At 42.9% G+C, this 25,878-nt stretch overlaps 1 protein-coding gene across 1 annotated transcript in view; it reads left to right on the top strand.

The window, feature by feature from the left end:
* Positions 1-25,404, top strand: part of ITPRID1 (ITPR interacting domain containing 1) — a 62,208-nt gene extending 36,804 nt beyond the window's left edge. Inside the window, exons 10-15 of the mRNA XM_084621379.1 lie at positions 7,861-7,943; positions 9,032-10,534; positions 15,801-15,928; positions 17,194-17,305; positions 22,547-22,885; positions 24,733-25,404. Of these exons, the coding sequence (XP_084477505.1) occupies positions 7,861-7,943; positions 9,032-10,534; positions 15,801-15,928; positions 17,194-17,305; positions 22,547-22,885; positions 24,733-24,762 (2,195 nt within the window). The 3' untranslated portion in view covers positions 24,763-25,404. The remainder of the gene's footprint in view (positions 1-7,860; positions 7,944-9,031; positions 10,535-15,800; positions 15,929-17,193; positions 17,306-22,546; positions 22,886-24,732) is intronic.
* Positions 25,405-25,878: the final 474 nt, after the last annotated feature.

Below are 25,878 nucleotides of genomic sequence, written 5' to 3'. Positions count from 1 at the left end.
GAATAATCGGATCGACTCAGCCCTGATATAGCCGGTTGGTTTGGAGATAGTGGGACATAACTGGGTAGGAATTTCCTGTTGATAGATGCTGTAGGTAAGGTTTTATTGTGGTGAAAGATGGCATACGAACCTAGCTAGTGGTATTACAGTACATAGATGGGGCAGAGACGCCACAGGAATCTGCAACAACTGCCACCAATAGGGTTGGGGGGTATAAACGAGGCATAGTCAGTACCTATTCCAAAGTTAATACAGCTCTAATTTTAGTAGACTATTTCTTTTGTCCATCCTTCAAGACAAAAACCAGCATGTTAAGTACCACAATGTTTTATCTTGACATCATGAGGTGCACTCCTGCAGGTAAATATTAAGACTCACATTTGCAAACTTTGTACCTAAAGTGAGGCACCTAAAGTGTCCTGCTTTAAGTAAGTTATGGAGGTGGGGGGTACTAAAAGAGACCTGATCTCCAAAGGTGCCAAACTCCCAATTTCACAGGCACCGACTTTCCAAAGTGCTAGGGGGTGCATGACCCCCTGAAGCCCTGCCCCCACTCCACCCCGTCACCCAAGGCCTCACCCCCACCCTGCCTCTCCCCGCTCCACCCCTGCCCCGCTTCTTCGCACACAGTTTGCCCCCTCCCCCGACTGCCCCATGTCCTCACTCCTCCCCCTCCCCCCAAAGCCTCCTGAACGCGGTGAATCGTGGCGGGTGGGAGGTGCTGTGGGGATGGGAGGAGCTGATCGGGGGGGCTGCCAGGGGGTACTCAGCACCCAACATTTTTTCCCCATGGGTGCTCCAGCCCCAGAGCACCCACGGAGCCTATGCCCAGTTTCTTCTGTTAGAGTTTTGGTATTTGGCACCTTTGAAGATAGGCTTCTATATAAAAGTGACCTATATATGGATTTAGGTGCCTAAGTTAGGCATCTAAAGTCAGTTTAAAACCTGAGCTTTAATTTTTTACAAGTCACTCTAATTTGTTTTCATGCTTGTTTGATTTTTTATATATACGTTTTTAGAAATGAGAACATCCAATCTGTAATCAAATGTTGCCATTCAAGATCCACCACCACCATGTAATAGCTGCAGGAGACCTGAATTTCATCACAGTGGTAGCTTACCATAGTTACACTGGGACTACTCACTGCTTAGAGTTAGGTATATGCTTACGTATCCTGCTGAATTGGGTTAGATGAGGAGAAACTCATGATTTATTATTATGCAAATACCTTGAGAGCGTTGTGTGAAAGACTGCAAAGTGCTTTACAAATACAGCTGACTGAATAATACAGAAGAACTCCTTCAGCCTTTTTTTCCCCCTTACAAAATATCCCTGATCTCTGTTTCTTGGAATGTATTTATTAGTCAAATATATGTGCTGGATATTTTTTAGAAAAATGTACACTGTGTGGGTTAATCACACATATTTACAATTTGAGCCACATTACTTGCTTGCTGTTGGGCAGATAAGTCACCTCGTATTTTTTCTCTTCTGTGACTGGATGGGCAGGTGAGCACTTTGATGTGCATTTTCATATGTGTGAATTTAAAATTCAGTTTCTTCAAATATTCATTCAACTTCAAAAATTATGAATATTTGTGCCAATAAATCTTAAGTATTCAAATGCTCATGAAAGACAAACGAGGTGTGATCATGGCCCAAGTGAATTTATTTTAAAATTCATGTGAATGGTATTGGATACTTCTTTGCTGCATTCACCCAGCATTATTTGCATTATTAAACACAACACCCATTTGAGGTCACTGCTGCGATTGATGCAGCGGTGTCGATTTTAGTGGGTCTGGTGAAGACAAGCTAAGTCAATGGCAGAGCAATCTCTCATCGATGTCTGTACTCTAGCTCCCTGAGAAGCGTAAGGTAAGTCGGTGCGAGAGCGTCTCCTGTCAGCACAGTGCGGTGTCGACACCACTGTAAGTCAACCTAAGTTACATTGACTTCAGGTACGTAACTTGCGTAACTGAAGTAGCATAATGTAGGTCGACTTACAGCTTTAGTGTAGACCAGCCCTAGGAGAATGACCATTGCTGACAACAATTTGTGCCCCTTTGGGTGACCTTCAACCATTGTTGAGAAAGTTTAGCTGCTCATGTGGAGTGGGCCAAACTATCTTGAATACTCAATCTGTATGCTCGATAGAAACCTGGTGTACTGAGTACTTCTGATTTAAGGGGCTATGAAAGTGTCAGTGTCCTAGTGTAGGCCAGCATTATTATATATGATACAGGGGAATTTATTGAAATACTAACAGCCTGCTTACAGTGGTAGCCATTAAATAATTTACAGTTATCATTGGCAAGAAAGTTAGTTACCACAGTATTCATAGGAAGTAAAATCCACTGCTGTGCAAAGAGCCAGCATAAGGCATATCCTCAACTGAGGGCTCATTCATCAGCCCTGTTTTGAAGGTTGAATTGAAATGAAGTGGTGCATAGGCCTAGAGTTGACCCACAACACAGGGACCAAAGGATGCCTCCAACTGCTCACTCAAGTGTAAAGACATTAAACCTTGTCTACATTAAGTGCTAAGTGATGTTTCACACAGAGTCAGCTACCTCATAATAGCTACTTAAAGCAAATGCAATTTTAGATTACATTAACAGAGGCATAGCATGCAAGTCACAGGAAGTGATAGTACTGCTCTACTCGATGCTGGTTAGGCCTCAGCGGGAGTACTGTATCCAGTTTTGGTCACCAAGGTATAGAAAGGATGTAGAGAAACAGGAAAGGATCCACAGGTAAGTGACAAAGATGATCAAAGGGATGAAATGAATGAGCAAAGGCTGAAGGAACTGGGTATGTTTAGTTTGGAAAAGAGGAGATTGAGGGGGTGACATGATAGTGGTCTTCAAATACTTGAAAGGCTGCCATAAGAAAGATGGAGAAAAGTTTGTTCTCTTGCCACAGAGGGCGGGACAAGAGGCAATGGGTTCAAACTACAGCACGGCAAATTTAGATTAAATCTCAGGTAAAACTTCCTAACTGTAAAAACAGTAGAATAATGGAACAGACTGCCTAGGGAAGTCATGGAAGTTCCTTCACTGGAAGTTTTCAAAAAGAGGCTGTATAGCTATCTGTCTTGGATGGTTTTTAGACACAACAAATCCTGCATCTTGGCAGAGGGTTAGACTAGATGACCCTTGCAGTCCCTTCTAGCCCTATGGTTCTATGTTCTAACTTTTTTTTCCAATTTTGACAAGACCACAGACTACAAAGCAACCCCTCTTCCCGAAAACAATAATGTGTCCCAGTTCTCCCAAATGAATGATGTGTAAGTTAAAATGGTTTGGAAATGGTTCAGTAATCTCTTAAAAAAAATCCATTCTCACCTTGAGCCCATACCCTGAGTTTCATATTCAAATTTTACATAGTCTTGTCATAGGCAGACTCTCACTGAAGAAAAAGAGATATTGGCCTGAATAAAAGCAAAGGAAAAACCTGAGTAGCTGGCCAACAAGAGAGAAAGTCTCATCTTTGCAAAATTTTATGTCTTCACTTATAGAACTCCTGCAATAAGTCTGTCACTTCAGTGATTTGATGTAACATGCAACCTGAACATGTTCTGACCTGAACATGCAGTTCTTTCCTCCCTGCCCCCCATTCTGTCCTAAACAAGCCATGGGTGCTTTCAGACCACAGTCCTAAAGAGTTTTTATTTAAATAAACTACAAAACAGTAGAAGACAGAATTTGGACACAAAATGGACATTAAGCCTTCGTCTATATCACAGTTTGTAACCCCTTAGTGACGTGGTTGGCTCTGTCTCCACACTCAACATAGTTAATATATTGTTGGAAATCATGGCACCTAGGCATGTGTAATCCTTGCCAACAGGCTAGGCAGGCACATGGTTGTCTTCCTATATAGCTAGGTTGTAATGCTGTACTTTGACCTGTAGTCAGCTCAGTCAGTCTTCTATCCTCCTCCCGTGCATTAAGGTTATCACACAGTGCATTGCTTCCCATCTGGCTCGTGCATCTTGTGTGCACGCCTTTCAGGGACTCTTAGATTTTTTTATGGCTACAAACAGGGGTAGGTAGCATAATAAGTGGTGATGTGCAAACATGATTGAGTATTTGATGGCTGTGTTGGGGGAAAAGTTCTATGGGGATGCAATTCAATGCAATTTGTTATAAATTGGGTCATACAAGAGTGTGATGACATGGTTACAACAAACTTGGTAGATGGGGGGCCTAAAAGGTTGAGCCTTCTATTAATTTTAAGAAGATTCCTCCATGTAATTCCCAATAGCAATGAGTTGCCTATAAAACCCGCAGAACATGAAAACAGAAAAACAGCAGAAGAATAAACATCTTAATAATCACCACTCCCAAACAAATACAGGTAACATGCAATAATATGTTCTTCAACAGCAGTGTGAATTTCCAGACTTACAGTGGACTGACCCTATCTGGGATGAGGAGTCTTTTTCATATAGGACATCAGTTTGAGTCTAATTCAGACTGGGAATACAGCAACTGAAAAATTATTGCATTTAAAAATGATGCTCTGCTTTTGTTTCATAGAATCATAGAATCATAGAATATCAGGGTTGGAAGGGACCCCAGAAGGTCATCTAGTCCAACCCCCTGCTCAAAGCAGGACCAATTCCCAGTTAAATCATCCCAGCCAGGGCTTTGTCAAGCCTGACCTTAAAAACCTCTAAGGAAGGAGATTCTACTACCTCCCTAGGTAACACATTCCAGTGTTTCACCACCCTCTTAGTGAAAAAGTTTTTCCTAATATCCAATCTAAACCTCCCCCACTGCAACTTGAGACCATTACTCCTCGTTCTGTCATCTGCTACCATTGAGAACAGTCTAGAGCCATCCTCTTTGGAACCCCCTTTCAGGTAGTTGAAAGCAGCTATCAAATCCCCCCTCATTCTTCTCTTCTGCAGGCTAAACAATCCCAGCTCCCTCAGCCTCTCCTCATAACTCATGTGTTCCAGTCCCCTAATCATTTTTGTTGCCCTTCGCTGGACTCTCTCCAATTTATCCACATCCTTCTTGTAGTGTGGGGCCCAAAACTGGACACAGTACTCCAGATGAGGCCTCACCAATGTCGAATAGAGGGGAACGATCACGTCCCTCGATCTGCTCGCTATGCCCCTACTTATACATCCCAAAATGCCATTGGCCTTCTTGGCAACAAGGGCACACTGCTGACTCATATCCAGCTTCTCGTCCACTGTCACCCCTAGGTCCTTTTCTGCAGAACTGCTGCCTAGCCATTCGGTCCCTAGTCTGTAGCTGTGCATTGGGTTCTTCCGTCCTAAGTGCAGGACCCTGCACTTATCCTTATTGAACCTCATCAGATTCCTTTTGGCCCAATCTTCCAATTGGTCTAGGTCCTTCTGTATCCTATCCCTCCCCTCCAGCGTATCTACCACTCCTCCCAGTTTAGTATCATCCGCAAATTTGCTGAGAGTGCAATCCACACCATCCTCCAGATCATTTATGAAGATATTGAATAAAACCGGCCCCAGGACCGACCCTTGGGGCACTCCACTTGATACCGGCTGCCAACTAGACATGGAGCCATTGATCACTACCCGTTGAGCCCGACAATTTAGCCAGCTTTCTACCCACCTTATAGTGCATTCATCCAGCCCATACTTCCTTAACTTGCTGACAAGAATACTATGGGAGACCGTGTCAAAAGCTTTGCTAAAGTCAAGAAACAATACATCCACTGCTTTCCCTTCATCCACAGAACCAGTAATCTCATCATAAAAGGCGATTAGATTAGTCAGGCATGACCTTCCCTTGGTGAATCCATGCTGGCTGTTCCTGATCACTTTCCTCTCATGCAAGTGCTTCAGGATTGATTCTTTGAGGACCTGCTCCATGATTTTTCCAGGGACTGAGGTGAGGCTGACTGGCCTGTAGTTCCCAGGATCTTCCTTCTTCCCTTTTTTAAAGATTGGCACTACATTAGCCTTTTTCTTTATTTAGCCTTGTTTCTTTATTGATAAATGTGAATGGATGTAGGACAGCAGGATACATCAGCAGCAGCAGCTGGCTAAGGTGTAAAAGGTAATTGAAACAGCTTGTTAAAAAAAGTTTAGAGAAGTGGTGGAATATTTTTCTCATGGGAGAAGTTGAACTGTGATTTGGAGACCACCCATAAAGCAGAAATTTTGGAGCAATCTTGATGCAAATTATTGACTGTGGAGGATACATGCAGGCAATTCCCATTTGAAATCAGGCAACAACTGCTAAACTGACAGTTTATCTGCTGGTGACAAGAAGACAGATACCATAGTTTATGAATTTGTAATATTTAACCAATGGTCTGGTCTTGATTTTATAATTGCCTTCACTTACAAATATTGTCCACTCTTTTTTAGTTCAAGCATCAAAATGGAATATATTAAACATTTCATTATAGGCTATGGGGTGAAGACATCTTTTTGTGTTCCTGCGTTTTGTGTTTCTTAATGCACAAAAATGAGTATTAATTGTTCTTGCCCTGGAATTACAATGGCTTTTAGAACAGTGAATTAACCCTTAGGTAACTAACTTCACATACAATGGGATGAAAATGGTTGATTTCCACAGGTTGTGGGAAGTGTTGTGTTCGACAGAAGGGAGGGTTATGTAGCTGTTGGGAGGCTGGGCTGGATCAGAACTGTTGCCTGGAGTAAGTCCAGAATGACTCCACTCCTGGGAACCCCATTCTGCCTTGGCGTGCAATCCTAAGTTGACCTCTATCCGTTATTGTGGTTTCCTGACTGCTCCCTCAGATCAGGAGCCAATAAGGAAGAAGCAGGTTACATCAGAAGCTGAGATCAGGATGGAGATGAATTGACAGGAAAAACAGAGTAGCTCCTTGCAGGGAAGTGTCACAGGCCATGCAGTGGGGACAGGCAAAGAATGGGTAGTTCTCTACATCCTGTTAGGCATTTGGCAGCACGTTTCATTGGAGGAAAGGGTAGGGAGTGTTAACATTTGATCTACTCATACCTGACAAGGAAGTGTTTCCAGGCCAGTGAGGGAGTAAATGTTGGGGGAGTCAGGGCTTCTGCCCAAGTGAGGAGAGCAAAATATCTGAGAAAACAGTTGTCCTTAGCACCTTAATTTTCAAAAAGTGGCCACTGATTTTGATTGCTTCCATTTTGTGGGTGCCCAAGTTGGCACCTGTAAGATGAGCCATTGACAAGTGAGGAACCCAAATCACTCACTGCTTTTAAAATTTTGGCCTCATTCTGTATGCACGGAAATGGAGAATGAATGGTGCTTTAATCTCCTTCGGATTCACTGAGAAACAAAATTGTGCTGGCACGGTAACAAATAACAAATTTTAAGGTATCTCAGTCTAGACTTATGTGGTTTATAGTCTTACATGTCAACTCCCTCTCACCTTACTCATGCGAGTTGTCCCTTGAAATCATTGGAACTGTTCATGTGAGTAGGATGAGTAGAATTTGACCCAAAGTGCTTATAATCAAGAAATTGCCAAAAGTCAACAATTTTAGCAAGTGAAATAACGAAGCAATAGGAAAAGTGGTTTATTGACGATTTGCATTAGTTTATGTCGAGTGTTCAGCTGATGATGACCTTTGTTTTACAGATGTGTAAAATGGAACCTGCAGGTGGTGTTTATACCTGTTGTTAAATAAATGCCTGCCCTGGTATTTTCAGCTATGCTGGGCACACTTTATAGTTCATTCTAATTGTAGACATATAACTGGATTTAGAGCAATACTACTAGGACCAGGAATATACTTAGCACAGGAATGAACATTTAAAGTTCACCCACTGAGAAGCATTTACTGATTTTTATCCTGGCTTGCTGTTTGAATCTCTTTCTTTTCTCCCCTACTTTTCTCCCTGCAGAAGTACTGGTGACAAGAACAAACAGCTGCCAGTCTGACAGCAGTGGATTTCTAGAAGAACCAGTGGAGCCTTTATCTTTACAAGTAAAGAGCTGGTGATATTCTTCAATAAGATTAGTTAAAACTAATACCCAAAAATTATCAGGTTCATGAAAAATAAAGCAATACAGGGGGATGGAATTTCCCTGAGATTTCCTGTGGGGAAAACAAGGAGATTTTCATAAACAAAAAAACTTTCTACCCCAATGGACTACTATGTGTAAGGTCCAAAATTATACCTTGTAGAACTATTCTACCTTGGCTACCCTATATCCTATCTTACTGTATTGTATTGTTGCCCCTTTGGCTCAAGTGGTCAGCCAACATTTAGGGCTTTGCTGGGTTGTATCTGTTAGGAAGAGATGATGTGAGTCAGGTATATTATTTGGTGTAATCTAGGTTATTTACAAAAGATTTACAGAAAGCCTTCCCTGCACACAGTAGAAACAACAGGCTGTCTCCTCACTCAGAAATAGCCCAATGTGAAAACTCAAGCTCTGAGCGGATGAAGCTCTGTCTCTCTGCATCCCTTTAGGGCCACATTTGCAACAGCTTCTCTTGCTTTCTGTCTCCAGCCCACACTCAGCTGCAATCAATATTCTAGCTCCTCTGTTTGTATCCAAGGAAGCCCCACTGTCCATACAGCTTAGCTCTGACCTACCGTGTGGCGTAGTGTACTGAACAGTAGCCTCCATTGCTTTCAGATAAAGGAGCCACTGAGCCTGAAAATGGGTGCTTGTTGGCACACCTGTCTTTAACAAGTTTCTTTTTGGATCAAAGAGCTCCTTAATGGCAGCCATTGGCATCTCTCAGCATAACGTTGTCTAGGCAGAAGCACAAATTGAGGTTTCCAAATCCCCTATATTCAAATACGTGCAGTAAGATGTAACTAGAACTTTTAATGAGAATTCAAAATAGAGGGCTGGAATGTGACATTACTCCCTGAGCCAAAGCTCAGTGAAGTCAACAAGAGCCTTTTTATTTACTTCAATGAGCCCTTAACCATATACCAAGCAAAAGAGTTCTTTTTGTATTTAAAAATTCTTCAAGATAAAGTCCCATTATCCATCTCATCAAACTACTCCATGGCATTGCAATATTATATGCTTAGTGTCTTCTCCTTTTCCTTGCAGAATCCACCTTTTCCAGGACAGCTGAACCTTAGCTGTGATACCCATGACCGAAAAGGAGCTCTGCCACATAGAACAGCTCTCGCTGTGCCACACCAGGATTTTCATCAAAAGTCAAAGGGCCCTGTTGCTAACGCCTCCACTGCAGATTGCAAGAACATTTCAAGGGTGTCTAGTCCAGACAGAGAACACAAGGACCAGAGGGAAGAGACCACCCTCTCACTAATTGTGGAAGATGGTCTACATCAAGCCTTCAGTGATCAATCAGAGGGTTTTGTCAAAGAAATGGTGTACGATCCGAATAAGCAGGAGACTAAAATTGGAAGAGGGCAACTGGAGAAAGAGGAGAGCTGCATACAACAGCAAACTGCTGGTAGTCAGGATTTAGGAGATATTGTTACCCCAGAACTTGACTGTCATTTATACTTCAGTTCAGTACCCAAAAGTCCAGCTCCAGCTCACACTGAAGAGAATGGCACAACTCCCATTGACTTCACTGGCAGTGGAGCCTGCGCTAAACAAGAGACAAGAGAGAGACCTTTGACTGAGGAGGATGCTGGGAAAGTATTTAAGGAAAATATCCAGGAAGGTATTACAGGACATGTAAAAGGAAAGCAATGTGATAAGGAGATTTTCAGTAAAGTTGATACCCTGGTTCCAGTCACCAAGGCCACAAGTGGTCAGCAGTTTTGCAAACTGGACACTGATATAAACAGTATAAGCTGCTCTTGTGAAACAGGGACACCAGAGACCCAATGGCAGGTCTCACAAGTACAAAATGAAAGCAAGTTTATTTCAAGCAGTTTTTTACAAGTGTCTAACTTTTCTGCTTACTGCCCAGAGTGCATATCTGAATTTAGTTCCCAGGAAAGCACAGAGACTTGCTGTTTGGGTGAAATATCAGGAGCCACCAAATTGGAGAAGGATGATTCTGTCCAAAATGTTGAAATACGCACTAACCCCTCTAAGTCAGTTACTGTTCAGATGGCTTCAAGGCTGGTGTCCACTGTGCAAAAAGTTTCCCTGAGTGAAGGCCTTGGCAAAGGCCAGTCTTTAGAAATTAAATCCATAGAGTCCCAGTGCTCTGAGAGTGAGCTAGTAATTACTTCACAACTGGCTACTTTGAAGGAAAGTCTAAAGGAGACAAGGGAAGCTTCAATTCAAACTGACACAATTGGAGTAAAAACACGAAATCAGTGGTCTGACCCAAATCTTCTCCCTCCATTCTGTAGACATGGTCATCTCACAAAATCAGTCTCCCTAGACACTGGGCTTTATGGGAAATACAGATCATCCTATCATCAAACATTGGGTGCCCAGCCTGCCCAGTGCGGTCACAGCTGTCATTGTGTCTGCTGCCATCATTGCTGCTTTCAGTGGGCCTTTCCCTTCACTGCTTCCTCCAAACATCCTGGAGCCTGTTGTTCAAATCACATGACCATAGAGTTGCAGCTTTTGAAAACATTAGAGCTCCTGCAGGATACAGCAGTGAGGAGTATTTCTCCAGTAAGTATGTTTCTTGATGAAATAATACATAGAATCTGGCGCATGGAGAGTAAACGCCTGCGGTGTAAGTTATTTCAAGGTCCACTGTCCACTCTGTTCAGTGTTGTAGAGAAAGTGTCAGGAATGTAGCTTAGGAAACAGATGGGAAGAAGGGACAGTCCATCCTGGACAAATTGGGGGAATGTCAGAAATATACTTTGACCCAAATTAAGTTGTGTTCGACTACTTCTCTTAATGTTGAGAGTATTTAAATCGTACCTGCTAGGTTAACAACTGACCAAGATGAGCTGGAGGAATAAGGTTTACACAGATCAAATTCAGAGATGAGTCTGAGCTGCTGTTACTTGCTGCTGCTTCCACTCTCTTCAGTGTATAAATTCTACCAATCTGGGTTCCCTGAGAGCTTCTCTACATAAAAAGTTGTTTTGCTTTAAACTATACCAGTATATATAAAGCAGTACAACCTCCCCCTCCCCAATATGGCTGCAGTAAAGTTGATACCCAGTGCCTTTACTGATACGGCTTTATTCCCAGCCAGACAAGGGAATAAACTGCACTGGTATAAGGCAATTTTGTACCAATATAACTGCATCCACACTAGGAGCTGTACCAGAATAACTATTTCAGTGGGGCAGGAGGGGGGGGAAGTCACACCCCTAAATGAAATAGTTATACCAGTACAAAAATGGTGTGCACTGCAAATCAGGTCTTACACTCTCTCAAACCCAGTCAGCCTTCCTTAAACTCATATCTACCTATCAATATATATACCATTATGCACCACTCTGAATTTGGCCAAGTGAGTTTGAGTCCCAAAAAAGAACCTAAGTAGTTGTGATTTCCACACTGAAGGGGCCAGCAGATAGAGTAAGTTACACTAATTCAGACTCACCTCTCTTTGGCCCTGTAGCTTTATTTTATCAGGGCCCTTACCCATGGCAAAAAATAATTTAGAAATGGCTAAAGGGAGGGAACGGTTTGTAGAAAAACAAGTCAAATTTATATAGTAATACTAGGTCAGCCAGCGTTTTGAAACCAAAGAGAAACTTTATGGTTTTCTGTGAACTTATGCAGCTTAACCACTTTATGTCTGAAGATGCAGAATGCCCTCCTTTTGGTATTTATACATGCTGCTATATACTGAGTAAATAAGGGTGAAATCCCATATGACCCAATCATCCCATGAATAGACTCATTGATTTCAATAAAATTGATATGATACTTTTGAGCCCTGATTTTCAGAGGGGCTGAGCAGTGGATGGTGAGTGCCCAGTATCTCAGCAAATCTGACCCAGGTAAAATAGGGAGCATTTTAGGGTATGTCTACACTACAATTAAACATCTGCGGCTGACCCAGGTCAGCTGACTCACAGGGTCCCAGAGCCCAAGTCTAAATGTCTATACCATAATTAAACAGCCTGGTAGCGTGAGCCCCACAAGCCCAAGTCAGCTGACATGGTCAGCTGCAGGTGTTTAATTGCATAGGCATACCCTTAGCCAACCTAAAGCTGTACTTGCCATCAGAACCATGTGAAATGTTTGCAAAAAGAACTGAAACTACAAAAAGTCACCAGGTTGTCACTTTTTTACAAACTCAAAACTGAGGATTCAGGGCCACCTGAGGGATGGAGGGCCTCACTTGTTTGAGAGGCACCCGAAATCCATGGAACAATATGATGCAGGGCAGCTGAGGTAAACTGTAGTGAGTGGCATTTCAACAGGGCACTCAGGGTTGCAGCACTGCTCAGGTTTGGCCCAGCCGCCCGTTGGTCATGACAGAGGGTGGGGGACAGCTGAGCCAAAACTTAGTGTGTGTTGCTGAGATCTGGTGCTCAGGCTTGCAGTGCCCCTATGGGTAAAGCAGCCCCTGCATGCAGTGTGCCACGTGCCAGGTGTTCACCTGCTCGCTACCAAAACCATGGTGGCTCTCTCGGGGACTGGCTGGGACACAGGATGGACCCAACACCCGAGGGGTAAGGTAAGGAGTGGGATGGGGAGGCAGGAGAGCTCCCTTGAGGGCTGAGGCTCCTGGGGGAGGGCTGGGTGTAGGTGGTTATGTGCCGGGGGGTGGTTGTCAGGCTTTTTAGAAGGGTTAGGGGCCTCCATTTCAGATTTTGCCCTAAGCCCCCATGAACCAGCCCAGCTAGAATTGTTGGAAAGCTCACAACGTTTCTGAGAAAAGCTGGGCCGATGGATATTTCTGCACCATGAGAAATGTGAATGTTTCTCCTGGTTTTGTGTTGAAACTATGCAAACTTGGCGGTTTCAAATGAGTTTCTTCCTTTGAACCTGAAACTCAAAGTGAAACGTGGGATATTGTAACCACAAGTGGGTCAAAAGTACAGAAAACAGATTAACCCCTATGAATTGAAATTGATGAATTTCATGTTATTGACTATATCACTACTGTGGGGGCTTTTCTTTAAACTGTTTGCTGGAGGGCTATGAATTTTGTGAGATGTCTCTCAATTGCCACAAGATGTCAGTGTTTTAGTACATTACAGCTGAATTTACATTGTCCAATTTATTTTATCACTCCTGTGATGGTGGTGAAGGATTAACAGTGATGCTTTTTCAGTAATCTGAGACTGAGGATACTGCGGGCATTGACTGCACACTACACTATTGTTCAAGCTCTGTTGTTTAAGCAAAGATGTGTTAAATCTGGCACTTGTCTGAGGTTAATCATGTGAAATCCAGCCCCTGCATCAAGGAAGGACCCAAACGACTGGGAAAGCTGGGATTATGTGAGTTGTGTGTAAGGGACATGTAGGAAAACCCATGTGGGGGGGTCAGAAAACATTCCTAGCTTGATGTACAGTGGAACTCCATACCCATGTAAATTGGAAAGCATTAGGTATGCTGGTGTGTAGTCAGTGGGTCTGAGGCTTTACTGGCCTAAAATCTTGGGGAGTTGCAGGGAGAGTAGCAGCAGGTTGCATCAGCGGCTACATCCTGTGTCTTAGAATTGCGGGTACTGCTCCACTGCACAAAGTCGAAGATTCTGCTCCTCGCTTCTTCATATGGAGAAAATCCTGTGTATGTGGGCTTTATTCTACACGACAGGATTTGGTCCGTAATCTTTAGCCCAGCCTGTCAAGGGATTTAATCATCAAACATTTGCTAGAACAAGAGAAACTCCTGAAAGTAATCAAAATCTATAGTAACTGCAACATCGTTCTTGACAGAAGTCAGTGTTAATCAAATGTCATCAATGTCATCCCCACAAAAGTAATCAAAATCTATATTAACTGCAAATAGCCATCAGATTATATTGAATTTGCATGTTTAGATTTTATTTGTCTGGGTATGACATTTTCTTGTACAAGGAAATTATTTCCCAACAGAAACACTTTATTTCCATACCTTTTGGAGGCTTAGTTGCTGATTAACACAACTTTAAAAAAATTGTTTTGGTTAGGTTTTCCAAAGTGGTCATAACATCATTCTAGTCTATTTATGTTCTTATACCATATCCATCACTGAGGTACTTGAGTGATCTACAGCAGTGAATTAAGTGACATGACCGACATTTTTGATGTCTTATTCTTTCTTTCTTTCTTTCTCTCATCCTCTCCCTAGGAGGGGAAATTACATTTTTTAACATATGACATGCTAAGTCTTTATATTAGCAAAGTCCAGGTAGAAGAAATACAGCTTGATCTTGTCATGGAAAGTTGTGAGGTTTGGGGTAGTTTGCAGATCCCATGGGAGTTGGTTCCACACCTTTGAACCAGGCCCTGAGAAAGCTCCGTCTCATGCACAGACAAGCTTTACCCTTGTGGATAGACTGTTCCATAACATCTTGATGCGCAGGAACCGCCAAAGCAGAACATACCAGTGATCCATTGATTATTTACTCAAATGTATAACTGATCTAAACAATTAGTCTTGAATCCCGTTTCTAACTGAGGCCCATGCTAGAGTTTTAATGGAAAAATGTAATGTCCCCAGAGAAATACTGTGCTATGGGGAAATTACTTCCCAATACCCATCAATGACCACAGTTAGACATGAAACACTGTAGACATTATTTCCAAATATTTATTTGAATTTTTAAAGATACAAACATACAAATTGCCATATTAGAGAAAGACAGTTCATTCAAACCAATATCTTGTGCAAGAGAGAACCTGGAGTGGACGATTATGGAGTAATCTGCCCGTAGAAATTTTTTTCTAGATCCTGTCAGTTAGTGATTGACTTTTTTGCCATGAAGTAGGAGAGTTCATATTCTTTATAAACAAATGTGCTTTGGCCGTGTTTGTATATTCTATCAAGCAATGTTACTGGCAGGAATGTTCCCCAAAACATTGACTTGTGAACAAATATTGCAAACTCTCTGCAAAAAGCAAACTTTGAATTTGTCTTGGAAACCTGATTCCAAGAGTTACACTCATCCAGTCTGTGGACAGAAATCGTGTGTCCTGTCAAAACGGTTCAAATGTCAAATAGTTAATAATGGATACTCGAAGCAATATTTGCCAAGGACAGTTGATGAGCAATGTATTGGCTGAAATATATTTGTATGACATATTATTTGAACAGCTTTGAGCAAATGACCAAATCTGTGGGAATTGTGATGTTTGCAGACTTTTGGCACAGAGAGAACTGAGCTATATATGTCATAATGCCAGCTTGAATCCCAAAAGACTTGTATAGCCTTTGGAATTTTATCCTAGCTAGTGCGATTGCAGTTACTATTTTTATTCTTATCAATATCTGATCCTCTTTTTTCAACTTTACTCATCCTTTTGCCTCCACTAGTGATATAAAAGTCAGCTCAACGTTAACGTCTACAAATGGTGGGTCAAGAAAACGTGACGATGGTTCCAGACGTACAGTTCTCAACCTGTCTTTCAAATCAGACACATGGAGCAAACTCCTTCATTTGATGATGCTGATGTAAATCCAGGGCAACTCTAGTCAGTGCTAATGATTTACATAAGTATAACTAAGCTCAGAATTTGACCCATTGTATCAAAACTATGGGCAACATCCTGTCTCCCTTGAAGACAAGGGCAAAATTTCCATTGACTTCAAGGGGAGGCCTACGTGACTTAAGAAAGAAGAGCTGATCATTTATATTCTTCAGAAGTCATCTCACTTGTTATCTGGGAGCTTGTACCTATGAATGTCTGACAAGCCTGCTTATGATGTACCTGTTCTGTGGATGAGAATAGGACTGCTTCCTCCTGGGCTGTCAGTATGATAAATATTAAAAGGAAGGTAATGAAGTAGTCCCTCTTCTTGTTCTTCTTCGTAGTGCACAATTAATGAAATAGAAGCTATGAAGAGTTCTTGCCAGAGTTTCCGGGAGAAGCTAGATGAGATTGAGCAGCACCTGATAGAGCAACAGGATCTTTTTCCCAGTGCTATGTCAGCTGAAGGAAGGTAATTACATCACTACAGCAACACACACATTATGGTCATTAAAAAAGCAACATTTTGGACAAGCTATACCCTGAGTGTGTGTGCAGAGCATCTTGCTGTATGTGCCAACTCTCAGACTTAACATTTTTACTGTATAACACAGAAGTCAGTGTTCAATTGTTCTTTATTACTTTATTACTATCCATTTATCCAACCCATAGTGCTGCTTTAATGTTAGGTTTACAGAAGGGATTTATAATATGTACCAACGAACGTACACTCTCTTTGATACTTCTCAGACTCAGTGGCTGGGATTCCTCATGAGTATGACATCCCCAGTCATGAAGTTGCCATCATGGGTATTGTGCATGTATTGTGCCCACCCTGCAAATGAAAAAGACTTTTTATGTAATTGTGTCCATCGAAAAGTATGACTTGTCTCCATTAATTTCAATGTTCAGAAACATTACAATTAAAAATATGGTCTATTTTAGTTTAAAATGACTTAAAATACAATGGAAATACAGGCATAATTTGCAATAGATCTCATTTATTTTGACCTCAGCTTTCCAGATGAACATTTGTGGGGGGCAGGGCAGGGATTGATGATGAGGACGTTATACAGATTGGGCCATAACAAAAGGAAGCACTGTATTCGAATCATAGTAGTAACAACATCATCAAGATTGTAAAACAGTCTCCATTATCCACCTAATTTTAAAAAATAAGTCTTTCCTTCTAATAAAACTTGTTTCTGGCTGAAATTTTTCATGTGCAGTCGCTTGGCAGAGGAGGGTAGTTTGGGGAAGATAGCAGTTAATCAAACAAGGCATTTTTGAATGAAGAGCACTTTGAAGTGAGGGGTGGAGGCCGGAAGGTATGTCTTTTTTTGTTCGGTTGTTTTGTTTTTGTTTTTTTGTACTGTCGTAACTCAAACTACAAATCTGTTTAGTTGGGTTGTCTGCAGTGAGAACTAGTGCCCTGGACTGTTTTTGTACGACTGAATGGTTATTCCCCATGAATTACTATACAGAAAGGTTAGAAGAGAAAGGAAAGACTTTACAGTTGGGCCTGTATTCAGTTTTATTCAGAGTTCTGTGGCCTGCATACTGCAATGCAGAAAAGGAACTATCGGACGCTAGTATTGTTAGGTTATTACTTAGACTGCAGAATGTTTTGTGGTACTGTGTATGAAACAACACTGTATTAATTGCGTGAATAAGAAATGGATGTTTTGTGGAGCATCACTATTTACCTGATTGTTTTTCTTCTGCTGTCTACTACAGGGAGGAAAAAAGACAACTGCAGGTATTACGTCAAGCTGTTCGTCATGAGGTTTCTGAACTGGAATTCCAGCTGAATGATCGCGCTCGCCAGGTTAGGGAGGGAATGCTGATGGTACGTTGTAAAAGCAGCTATTCTTGTGAAACATAGGAAAAAGGAATCTAGTTTAAAGACTCTTAATCCTATTGCCTTTACTGGTGCAATGTCACAGTGAGTGGTTGCTTTCTGTGGCTTCCACATGCATTTGCTGAGAGTTGAACATGTGACCAAACCAACAAGGTTAAATTGTGTCATCAACCTTGGGCCAAGATTTTCAAAAAGGGACTAGTGCTTCCAGGTGCTTCAGTTCTTAGGTGTCCAACTTATGACTCCTTAAAGGGCTTTGATTTTCAGAAAATGCTGAGGTCCAACCTTCTGAAAACCAGACCCTCAAGGTGCTTCAAACCCTGGATACACTCAAAATCACTAGTGGTGTTGGCCACACTGTTGTTCTTTCAAAGTCTAAAAAATGTTAAATCCATCAGGTATTTTATTAATAAACTGCTGTCAGATGCAAAGCAGAAGTTTTCTCTTTGGAAAGAGAGAACTTTATATTTTGTCAGCTCTCCAACTAATCACTTGTTTCTTGCCATTTGTGATTTTACAACCAAAAATGTCATCAACTTCCCTCCAAATCAACCTCTGCAGTTATAGAATTGCTGCATGACTTGCAGTCATGTACGTGTACAGACAAAACAACCATTTCGACACTAACTTCACGGTGCAGAAATTTTCAATTACTGAAGGCTGATAAGAGCCTGCAAAAATTAACATGGCTGGTAGGTGCAGTAAGGATTCACCTGGCATGGATACCCATCATCTGCAGTTAATATGAAAGAAGTAAAACAACTGCCAGGAGCAGTCACAGTTGATGTACACAGAAAACATATCGTAGCTATGGAGCGACTGAAAGCTGTTGTTTGAGCAGTAACTAGAGCCAGCATGAGATTAAAACCCCAAAAAATTTTAAGTGCTCCTAAATTATTTGAAGGGTATCCCCATTAAGCATAATTGTCAGCCCCATTAAGTAACAGTTGCTGCTATAAAGCATTGTACCAACCCACCTACCCCCTTCTGGGTGCTGGACACAGGATCTGGTAGATGTCCAAAGGTAGCATGTCTGCACCTGTTTCTCTTCAGGTCAGGCATAGACCTGCTTTGCTTACATGGATCTGGAAACACCTGCCACAAAAACACCCATGTGCACACAGAGTTCTGAGATCATTTAATTAGGCCAGGGGATGAGTACAGACCCATGGGCTGAAAGGGAATGGGGGACTGAAGTCAATTCAACAAGTGAGATAATAGCACCATCCCTTCCCCTACCTCCGCAGGTGCCCAAAACCTTGATCCCACACCCACACACTTGAGCCCTCCACTCCCACCAGGGATGCCCGTAGAGCTGGGATGCACTAGCCTGGAGAAGTGGCTGCTCAGTCTGGGCCTCTGGCCTGGTGGGATTTGCTGCTCCATGGCTACTCATGCTTCCCCCATCCTCAGGATATATGCAACCCTGAGTCCCCAGTGCTCATCACCAGTTCCAGTCTAGCCGTCTCTGACAGTCCTGTTCTTGGGCTCATTCACACCCCTGCCCAGAGCAACACAGTCCTTCCTCCTCCCACAGAACTCTCTCTCTCACCCCCAAAACACACACTACTATCAGGATGGCAAATCCCTCCAGCTTCTCCCCACTGTCATGGAATCCTCCAGTGGCTTGCCCCTCTAGGCCATTGACTCCCATGATTTAGGTGCCACCTGCTGGCTTATTACATTATCCCTCACTCCCACCTTCTAAAATGATGTGCCTCCGCATCCTGCTGAAGCTACTTCAAATAGTCCTTAAGCCAGTCTGTGCACCTGCTCCGGTCTGCCCTGGGATTTTGAGACTGGTGGCTGGGGTGAGTCTTGGGAATGCCCCCCTGCTGAGCCCTACCATGACACCACCTCGGGGGTTTGCTCACACTCACGATCCCCATCTTCATCAGGCCGAGGTACCCACTCTAGGCTTTCTGACTCAGGAACATTCCTTGTGTGTAGGAACTGCAGGGGATCTGCAATACAGCAGTCCTGAGAGTATTTTGCCTGAGGTTGGGTGGTCACCCAGGGCTCCTGTGTGGGCTCAGTGTCCCTGCCCTGAATTCACAGAGGGCTTCAACTGGTTGTAATATGCCACAAAAGTTTATTGACCTGGCTCCCCGGACAGCTCACGTAGCATCCCAGACAATTTCCTGATGCCTGTAAAAGGGACCATTAAGCTTTCTGAGTAATTTTGGACCCTGCCCCTTCCTTCTAGTCTGGTCTCATACCCACACTGAGTCTCTTAGCTCTTACACCTCTCTGATGACTCGGGCATTGTAGTATTCTTTCTGTCTTTGTGTGGCCATAGCCTGAATCCTCTTCACAGCCTGGCTCACAGAACTCAAGTATCCTGCTACCTGTGTGACATACTTGGATGGATTGCTAAACTTGTTTTCTCCAAAAACTTCAGCTCAGTGTGTAACAGCAGTCAAAAAGGCTAACCATGTTAGGAACTATGAAGAAAGAGAGAGAAAATAAGACAGAAAGTATCATAATCTCTCTATATAAATCCATGGTGCTCCCACACCCTGAATACTGTGCTCAGCTCTGATCTCCCCATCTCAAAAAAGGATATAGTGGAACTGGAAAAGATTTAGAGAAGGGCAACAAAGATGATCAAGGATATGGGACAGCTTTCGTACAAGGAGAGACTAAAAAGATTAGGGCTGTTCAGCTTAGAAAAGAGATGACTAAGGGAGTGGGGGATATGATAAAAGTCTATACAATCATGAATGGTATGGAAAAAGTGAACAGAGAAGTGTTATTCACCCTTTCCCACAATACAAAAACCAGGGGTCACCTGATTAAATTAATAGGCAGCAGATATAATACAAACAAGAGGAAATGCACAATTGGCCCACAGAACTCATTGCCATAGGATTTTGTGATGGCCAAAAGTATAACTGGGTTAAAAAAGAACTAGATAGGTAGTGGAGGGTATGTCCATCAATGGCTATTAGCCAAGATGGTCAGGGCTGTAACCCCATACTTGAGGTGACCCAAAACCTCAGACTGCCAAAAACCTGGAGGGGAAGCCAGCTGGATGTCTCCAGAATTGTCCTGTTGTGTACACTTCCCCTGAACCTATGGTAGTGGCTTCTGTTGGAGACAGGTTACAGGGCTAGGTGGACCATTGGTTTGACTTAGTATGCTAATGTTCTAACTCTTCCAATACATCTACCCCCAATATGTGTTCAACAAGCAGGCAGATCTTCCACCAAATAACATCATATAGGGTGTATATCCTGTAGCTGCCTGGACACTGCTTCACTAGGCCATCCTAACATAGGAGGAAAGCTCATCCCACTCTCTTTGATTGTTTTCAATCAGAGAGGGCAGCATACCAACACACGTGTGATTGAATCATTGAACTAACCTCTCAGATTGGGGGTGATGAGGTGTAGTTCATTTTCTGTGGATCTCCCAAAGGTCACACACATCTTTGAACAAAGGGAATTCAACATTTCTTCCTTGATCAGCATGCAGGGGCTGAGGCATGTGTCTATGGTAGCATACAAACCTCTTGACAAATGCTACCATCTGAGCTTCCTGATCAGGAAGGGGATATGCTGCTGCACACTTTGAAAAACAGTCAGTCACTACAAGTACATATTTATTCCCTTGGGGTGTAATGGACAAAGGTCCCAGGATAGCCAACACCATTCTTTCATTCAATGTCCGGCCTGGGTAGAGACCATTGGAACTCTGGGTTTACTTCCCATTTCTTTTCAAGCCCCACACACCCCCACAATCCCCAGCACCTCCTTATTTGGCACCACTCCTTGAATAAGTTCAGACCTTTTCCAAGTTCCTGGCAGTTTCCGTATCTGGGTTCCCTGTCTACCACTTGGCTCAGACCACATAGTCCAATAGCTTTTCAGGCATGGATGATTCTGAGTTTCATCTGGGAATTCCCCACTACCAGTTCCGTTCCTATGCCAATCTATTGACTCTATGGGAAACTGAGGCACAGAGAGACTAGGGGTAAAATTCACAAAGGTATTAGGCATCTAATGCCATTGATTTCAATGGGAGTTGGCACTTAAATACCTTTATGAATTTCTTCACAAGTGATTTGCCCAAGATAACACAAGAAGTCTGACAGACCTGGGAACTGAACTTGATTCTCCCAAGTCTATAGCTAATGCCCTAATCACTGAACCATCCTTTTTTCCTCGCCTATGTTGCCTCCCTAAGGACTTATCTATGCAGGGAAATTGACTAGAGCCCAGTAATGATAAAAATGACTTTATTTTGGAATATTTACTCTGATAAAGTCACTTTTATGGTGGAATAGAGTGTTCACGTGGGGAGTTACTGTACAGCAGTGGTTCTCAAACTTTTGTACTGGTGATCCCTTTCACATAGCAAGCCTCTGAGTGTGACCACCCCCCCCCCTTATAAGTTAAAAAGGCCTTTAAGTGTATTTAACACCATTATAAATGCTGGAGGCAAAGCAGGGTTTGGGATGGAAGCTGACAGCTCACAACCCCGCATGTAATAACCCCTCAGGGGTCCCGACCACCAGTTTGGGAATCCCTGCTGTAGAGGATTACTTGTTGTGCTTTAGCTGTGCTTGCCATTTTCCCCTGTGTGGACAAGCCCTAAAACACAACTCAAATTGGGGTCAGGGGAGAAGGAAGCCCCATCTTCATTTAGTGCAGAGTAGAGAGACGGCCACCAGAGTTGTATCTCCCCAGGACTGCTCTACCTGGTTTTAGTGTCACTTACAGTAGCTGAGGAAGAACAGTTGAATTGACAAAGCAGCACTCTGTGCCTGCCCCAACATGTCCACCAGCTTTCTCCTCCACAATGGGAATTGTCCATTAGCCATTTCCAGATTGAGTCCATTCACTTTGCAGTGCCTGCATGGCACACACTGGTGAATCTGGGCCACAATTTGTTAAGATACACCCTTTTCAATCCAGGGCTGCCATACACAGCCACAGAGGTCTGTTGGGTGGAGCGGGGGAGGGGGGGGGTTGTACTAAGGCAAATATGTCAGTCAGTCACAGTAAAATAGGATTGAAATTTATGTTACTGAAACATGAACATGGGATTGAAATTTATTACTGAATCCTTTTCACAGCAGCCTCTCAGCTGCCAAATTATACTTAGTTTTTTTGACCAAGAATAAGAAATGGACATGCTTCATAACCTCTCCTGTGTATCACTGTCTGATACCTTTTATAATTCTTTATTACTACAATATGCATGTCTTCCCTATTTTCTCTGCAGCAGCTGGACCAATTACTAGGAGAACAATCCCATCTGTTTTCAGAGCTTGGACTCCCTGATAGGTGGGAAGAAAGAAATGCCCAGAATAAACAAGGTGTTCCAGATGCTGCTGACACTATGCATCCTAGAGCTGGGTGCTCAGAAACAGTAGTTCCAAGACGCCTGAGCAGAAGTGAAACATTCCCATCAACTTCATCAGCCTCAATGCCAGGAACACCAGAGATGCAGTTTCCTGCTGTGGCAACAGCAGAGCTAGACCCATGGGAACTCCCCACCAGTAAAAAGGAAATAAAAGGTCCTCCCCAGCCAAAAATTGACTTTAAAGCTTTTCTACGGAGTGTAAGAATTCATTTTATTCTGGTTGCTTGCGTATTCGAATGTCAGAACATGCTGACACGAGATTACAATTGTATTTATTACAGCAGTGGCTAGAGGCCCAGCCAAGGGCCCCTTTGTGCTAGGTGTTGTACGTACCCCTACCAACCTATAGTTTCTGCTCTAAATAGCTTATAATCTAAATAGCCAGGACAGACAATGGGCAGGGAAGCATTCTCAAAGTTAACTGCACTGGTTACTCATGGTAATGAGGGCAATATTATCATGTGGCATCAGCAATGCCTTGTCAGTCTAGAACTCCAAGTGCGATTGGTTGAGATCTATACCAAACTGTGTGAAATTAACAGGTAGCATTAGCCTTCAAAACAGCTTGAACTATTTTACATGGACAGCAAAGGTAGTGAATTTAGGTATCAGAGGGGTAGTTGTGTTAGTCTATATCCACAAAAACAACTAGGAGTCCAGTGGCACCTTAAAGACTAACAGATTTAATTGGGCATAAGCATCATGCTGCATCTGAAGAAGTGGGGGGTTTTTTTTTAACCCATGAAAGCTTATGCCCAAATAAATTAGTGAATTTAGGGTTTCACTGGTTTTGTGTAAAAGTGAAAATGATCACCTTTTTGACTGATCTGCTCTTACAGTTTCACCGTCAATAAGAAACAGATTTTTTTCTTTATTGTTCAAGATACAAAAGCTTAGTAAAAGAGATTAACTAGAAAGTGGTCTAGCTAAAAAGTCAGATGGGTAATCATCATGGTCTATTACTTTTTCACTTAAGAGTATGGAACCAAAGTTTTAGGGCTGGACCCTCTCTTAAGCAAATAGCTGGAACCAAATTCTTCATGTAAGCCTCAGTGAAGTCAATGGATTTCATTCTTCTCACTTTTAGGGTTGCCAGGAGTCTGGTTTTCGACCAGAACATCTGTCAAAAAGGGACCCTGGCGGCTCTGGTCAGCACCACTGACCGGGCCATTAAAAGTCCAGTTGGCGGGGCTGGCAGGCTCCCTACCTGGCTCTGCGTGGCTCCTGGTAGCAGTGACACGTCCCACTGGCTCCAAAGCGCAGGGGCGGCCAGGGAGGCTCCATGCCACTACCCCATGCGCCAGCTCTGCAGTTCCTATTGGCTGGGAATTGGACAGCGCCAGTGCGTGAAGGCAGCATGCGCTCCTCCTGCACCCCAAACACCTCATCCTCAGCCCCACCCGAGAGCCCACACCCCCGGCGGGAGACCTCACTGCCCCACATTCCAATCCCCTGTCCCAGTCCAGAGCCCTCTCCCACACCTCAAACGCCTCATTCCCAGCCCCACCCCAGTGCCTGCACCCCCCAGCCGAAGACCTCACCCCCCATTCTCTTGTACCCTGAACCCCGCATTTCTGGCCCCACCCGGAGCCTCCACCACCAGCCAGAGCCTTCACCCCACCTCCTGTACCCCAATCACCTACCTCAGCCCAGTAAAAATGAGCTAGTGAGTGAGTGTGGGGAAGAGTAAGTGATAGAGGGTGGGGAAATGGAATGAGCAGGGGTGGGGCCTCAGAGAACGGGGCGGGGCAAGGGTGTTCGGTTTTGTGCAATTAGAAAGTTGGCAACCCTACTCTCTTACCAGTTTTACACACAGGAGTTGGCCCTGATTTATAGTGGTACAGCAGAATTATCTAATCATTTCCAAGAATGAAGCCCCTGGCTTACAGAACCAAACAAGCAATTAAAGATTTCATTTAATGTATAGTGTTCCTTTATACCAGATATTTAAAGACTAAGACTGTTTAGTTATTTAGAAACTAGTTTTTAGTTGATTACTAGTTTTTAGTTATTTAAAGACTAAGACTTATTTTTCTTTTTGCCAGCTTAAGAAATCATTCCGAAATTTTCAGTAATGACATAGCAGAACAAAGAGATTGATGGAAGACTGACAACTGTGGACTTTTTTTAAAAAATAGTTATGACTTCTTCCTACAACAAACACTTTAAACTATCTGAGGCTTTACAAAAACAGAATGAAACAGCTGTCATTTGCAGCAGGGCATTCTATATATTTTTGCAGTGGAGGCCTGCCCTGAAAGGAAACCATTTTAAGGAATTATCTTGATGAGTGGGCCATGTATTGTGCTGTTCTGTGGTCATAGAATTTACTACACGCCTTTTGCCTATCATTTGGCACAGTATTAGACGCCAGATTGTAAGCTGTCATTTCAAAAAACGGTTGAGCCCTCATAGTTGTGAAGAAAATCCTGGAAAAGTGAACCAAGTAAACTGATCCTGCACTGTCTTCCTGTACCTGCACCCAGCCTGAGAAAATAACTTGGAAAGGTATTAACTGCTGGTCATTGGACTTGAAGCATCTAGCTAACATTAATCCTCCACTCCAAACTTCCTCCCACGCTTTTCCTATCCAGCCAGTAAAACCTCCATCTTCTCCCGACAACTTCTATGATGGATGTATCTATCGTCGCCATAGAAATCTGCAGCAATATGTGGACAGCATACAATGTAGATTGAATTGATTACCAAAATATATAACACAGTGAGTATTGTACTGATTGTATTAGTCATTTTCATATTTAATTCATAGAAACCAGTTTTAAAATAATATAACTGAAACCACTGCAAAAAAACCGGCAGAACCCAAGAAGGCTGCAGGATCCACGGCCATTGCCTCAGCATTCTGGTCCAGTTTGCTGTGGAGTACATAGGGCTTTGATCTAGACACATAATCTATTAGCTTGGAAAGCATGTATAACCTCACAGGCACCTCTGGTTCTACCAGCTGCGTATGGGATGGCAATACATAAAGTGTTCAATATTAGAGACATGGTATTTTGTATAAAGAAAAGGAGTACTTGTGGCACCTTAGAGACTAACCAATTTATTTGAGCATAAGCTTTCGTGAGCTACAGCTCACTTCATCAGATGCATATCGTGGAAACTGCAGCAGACTTTATATATACACAGAGAATATGAAACAAAACCTCCTCCCACCCCACTGTCCTGCT

This window comes from Lepidochelys olivacea (assembly GCF_965140295.1).
Source record: "Lepidochelys olivacea isolate rLepOli2 genome assembly, chromosome: 2".
Lineage (NCBI taxonomy): Eukaryota > Metazoa > Chordata > Testudines > Cheloniidae > Lepidochelys > Lepidochelys olivacea.
This window is presented reverse-complemented; position numbering and strand designations above follow the sequence as displayed.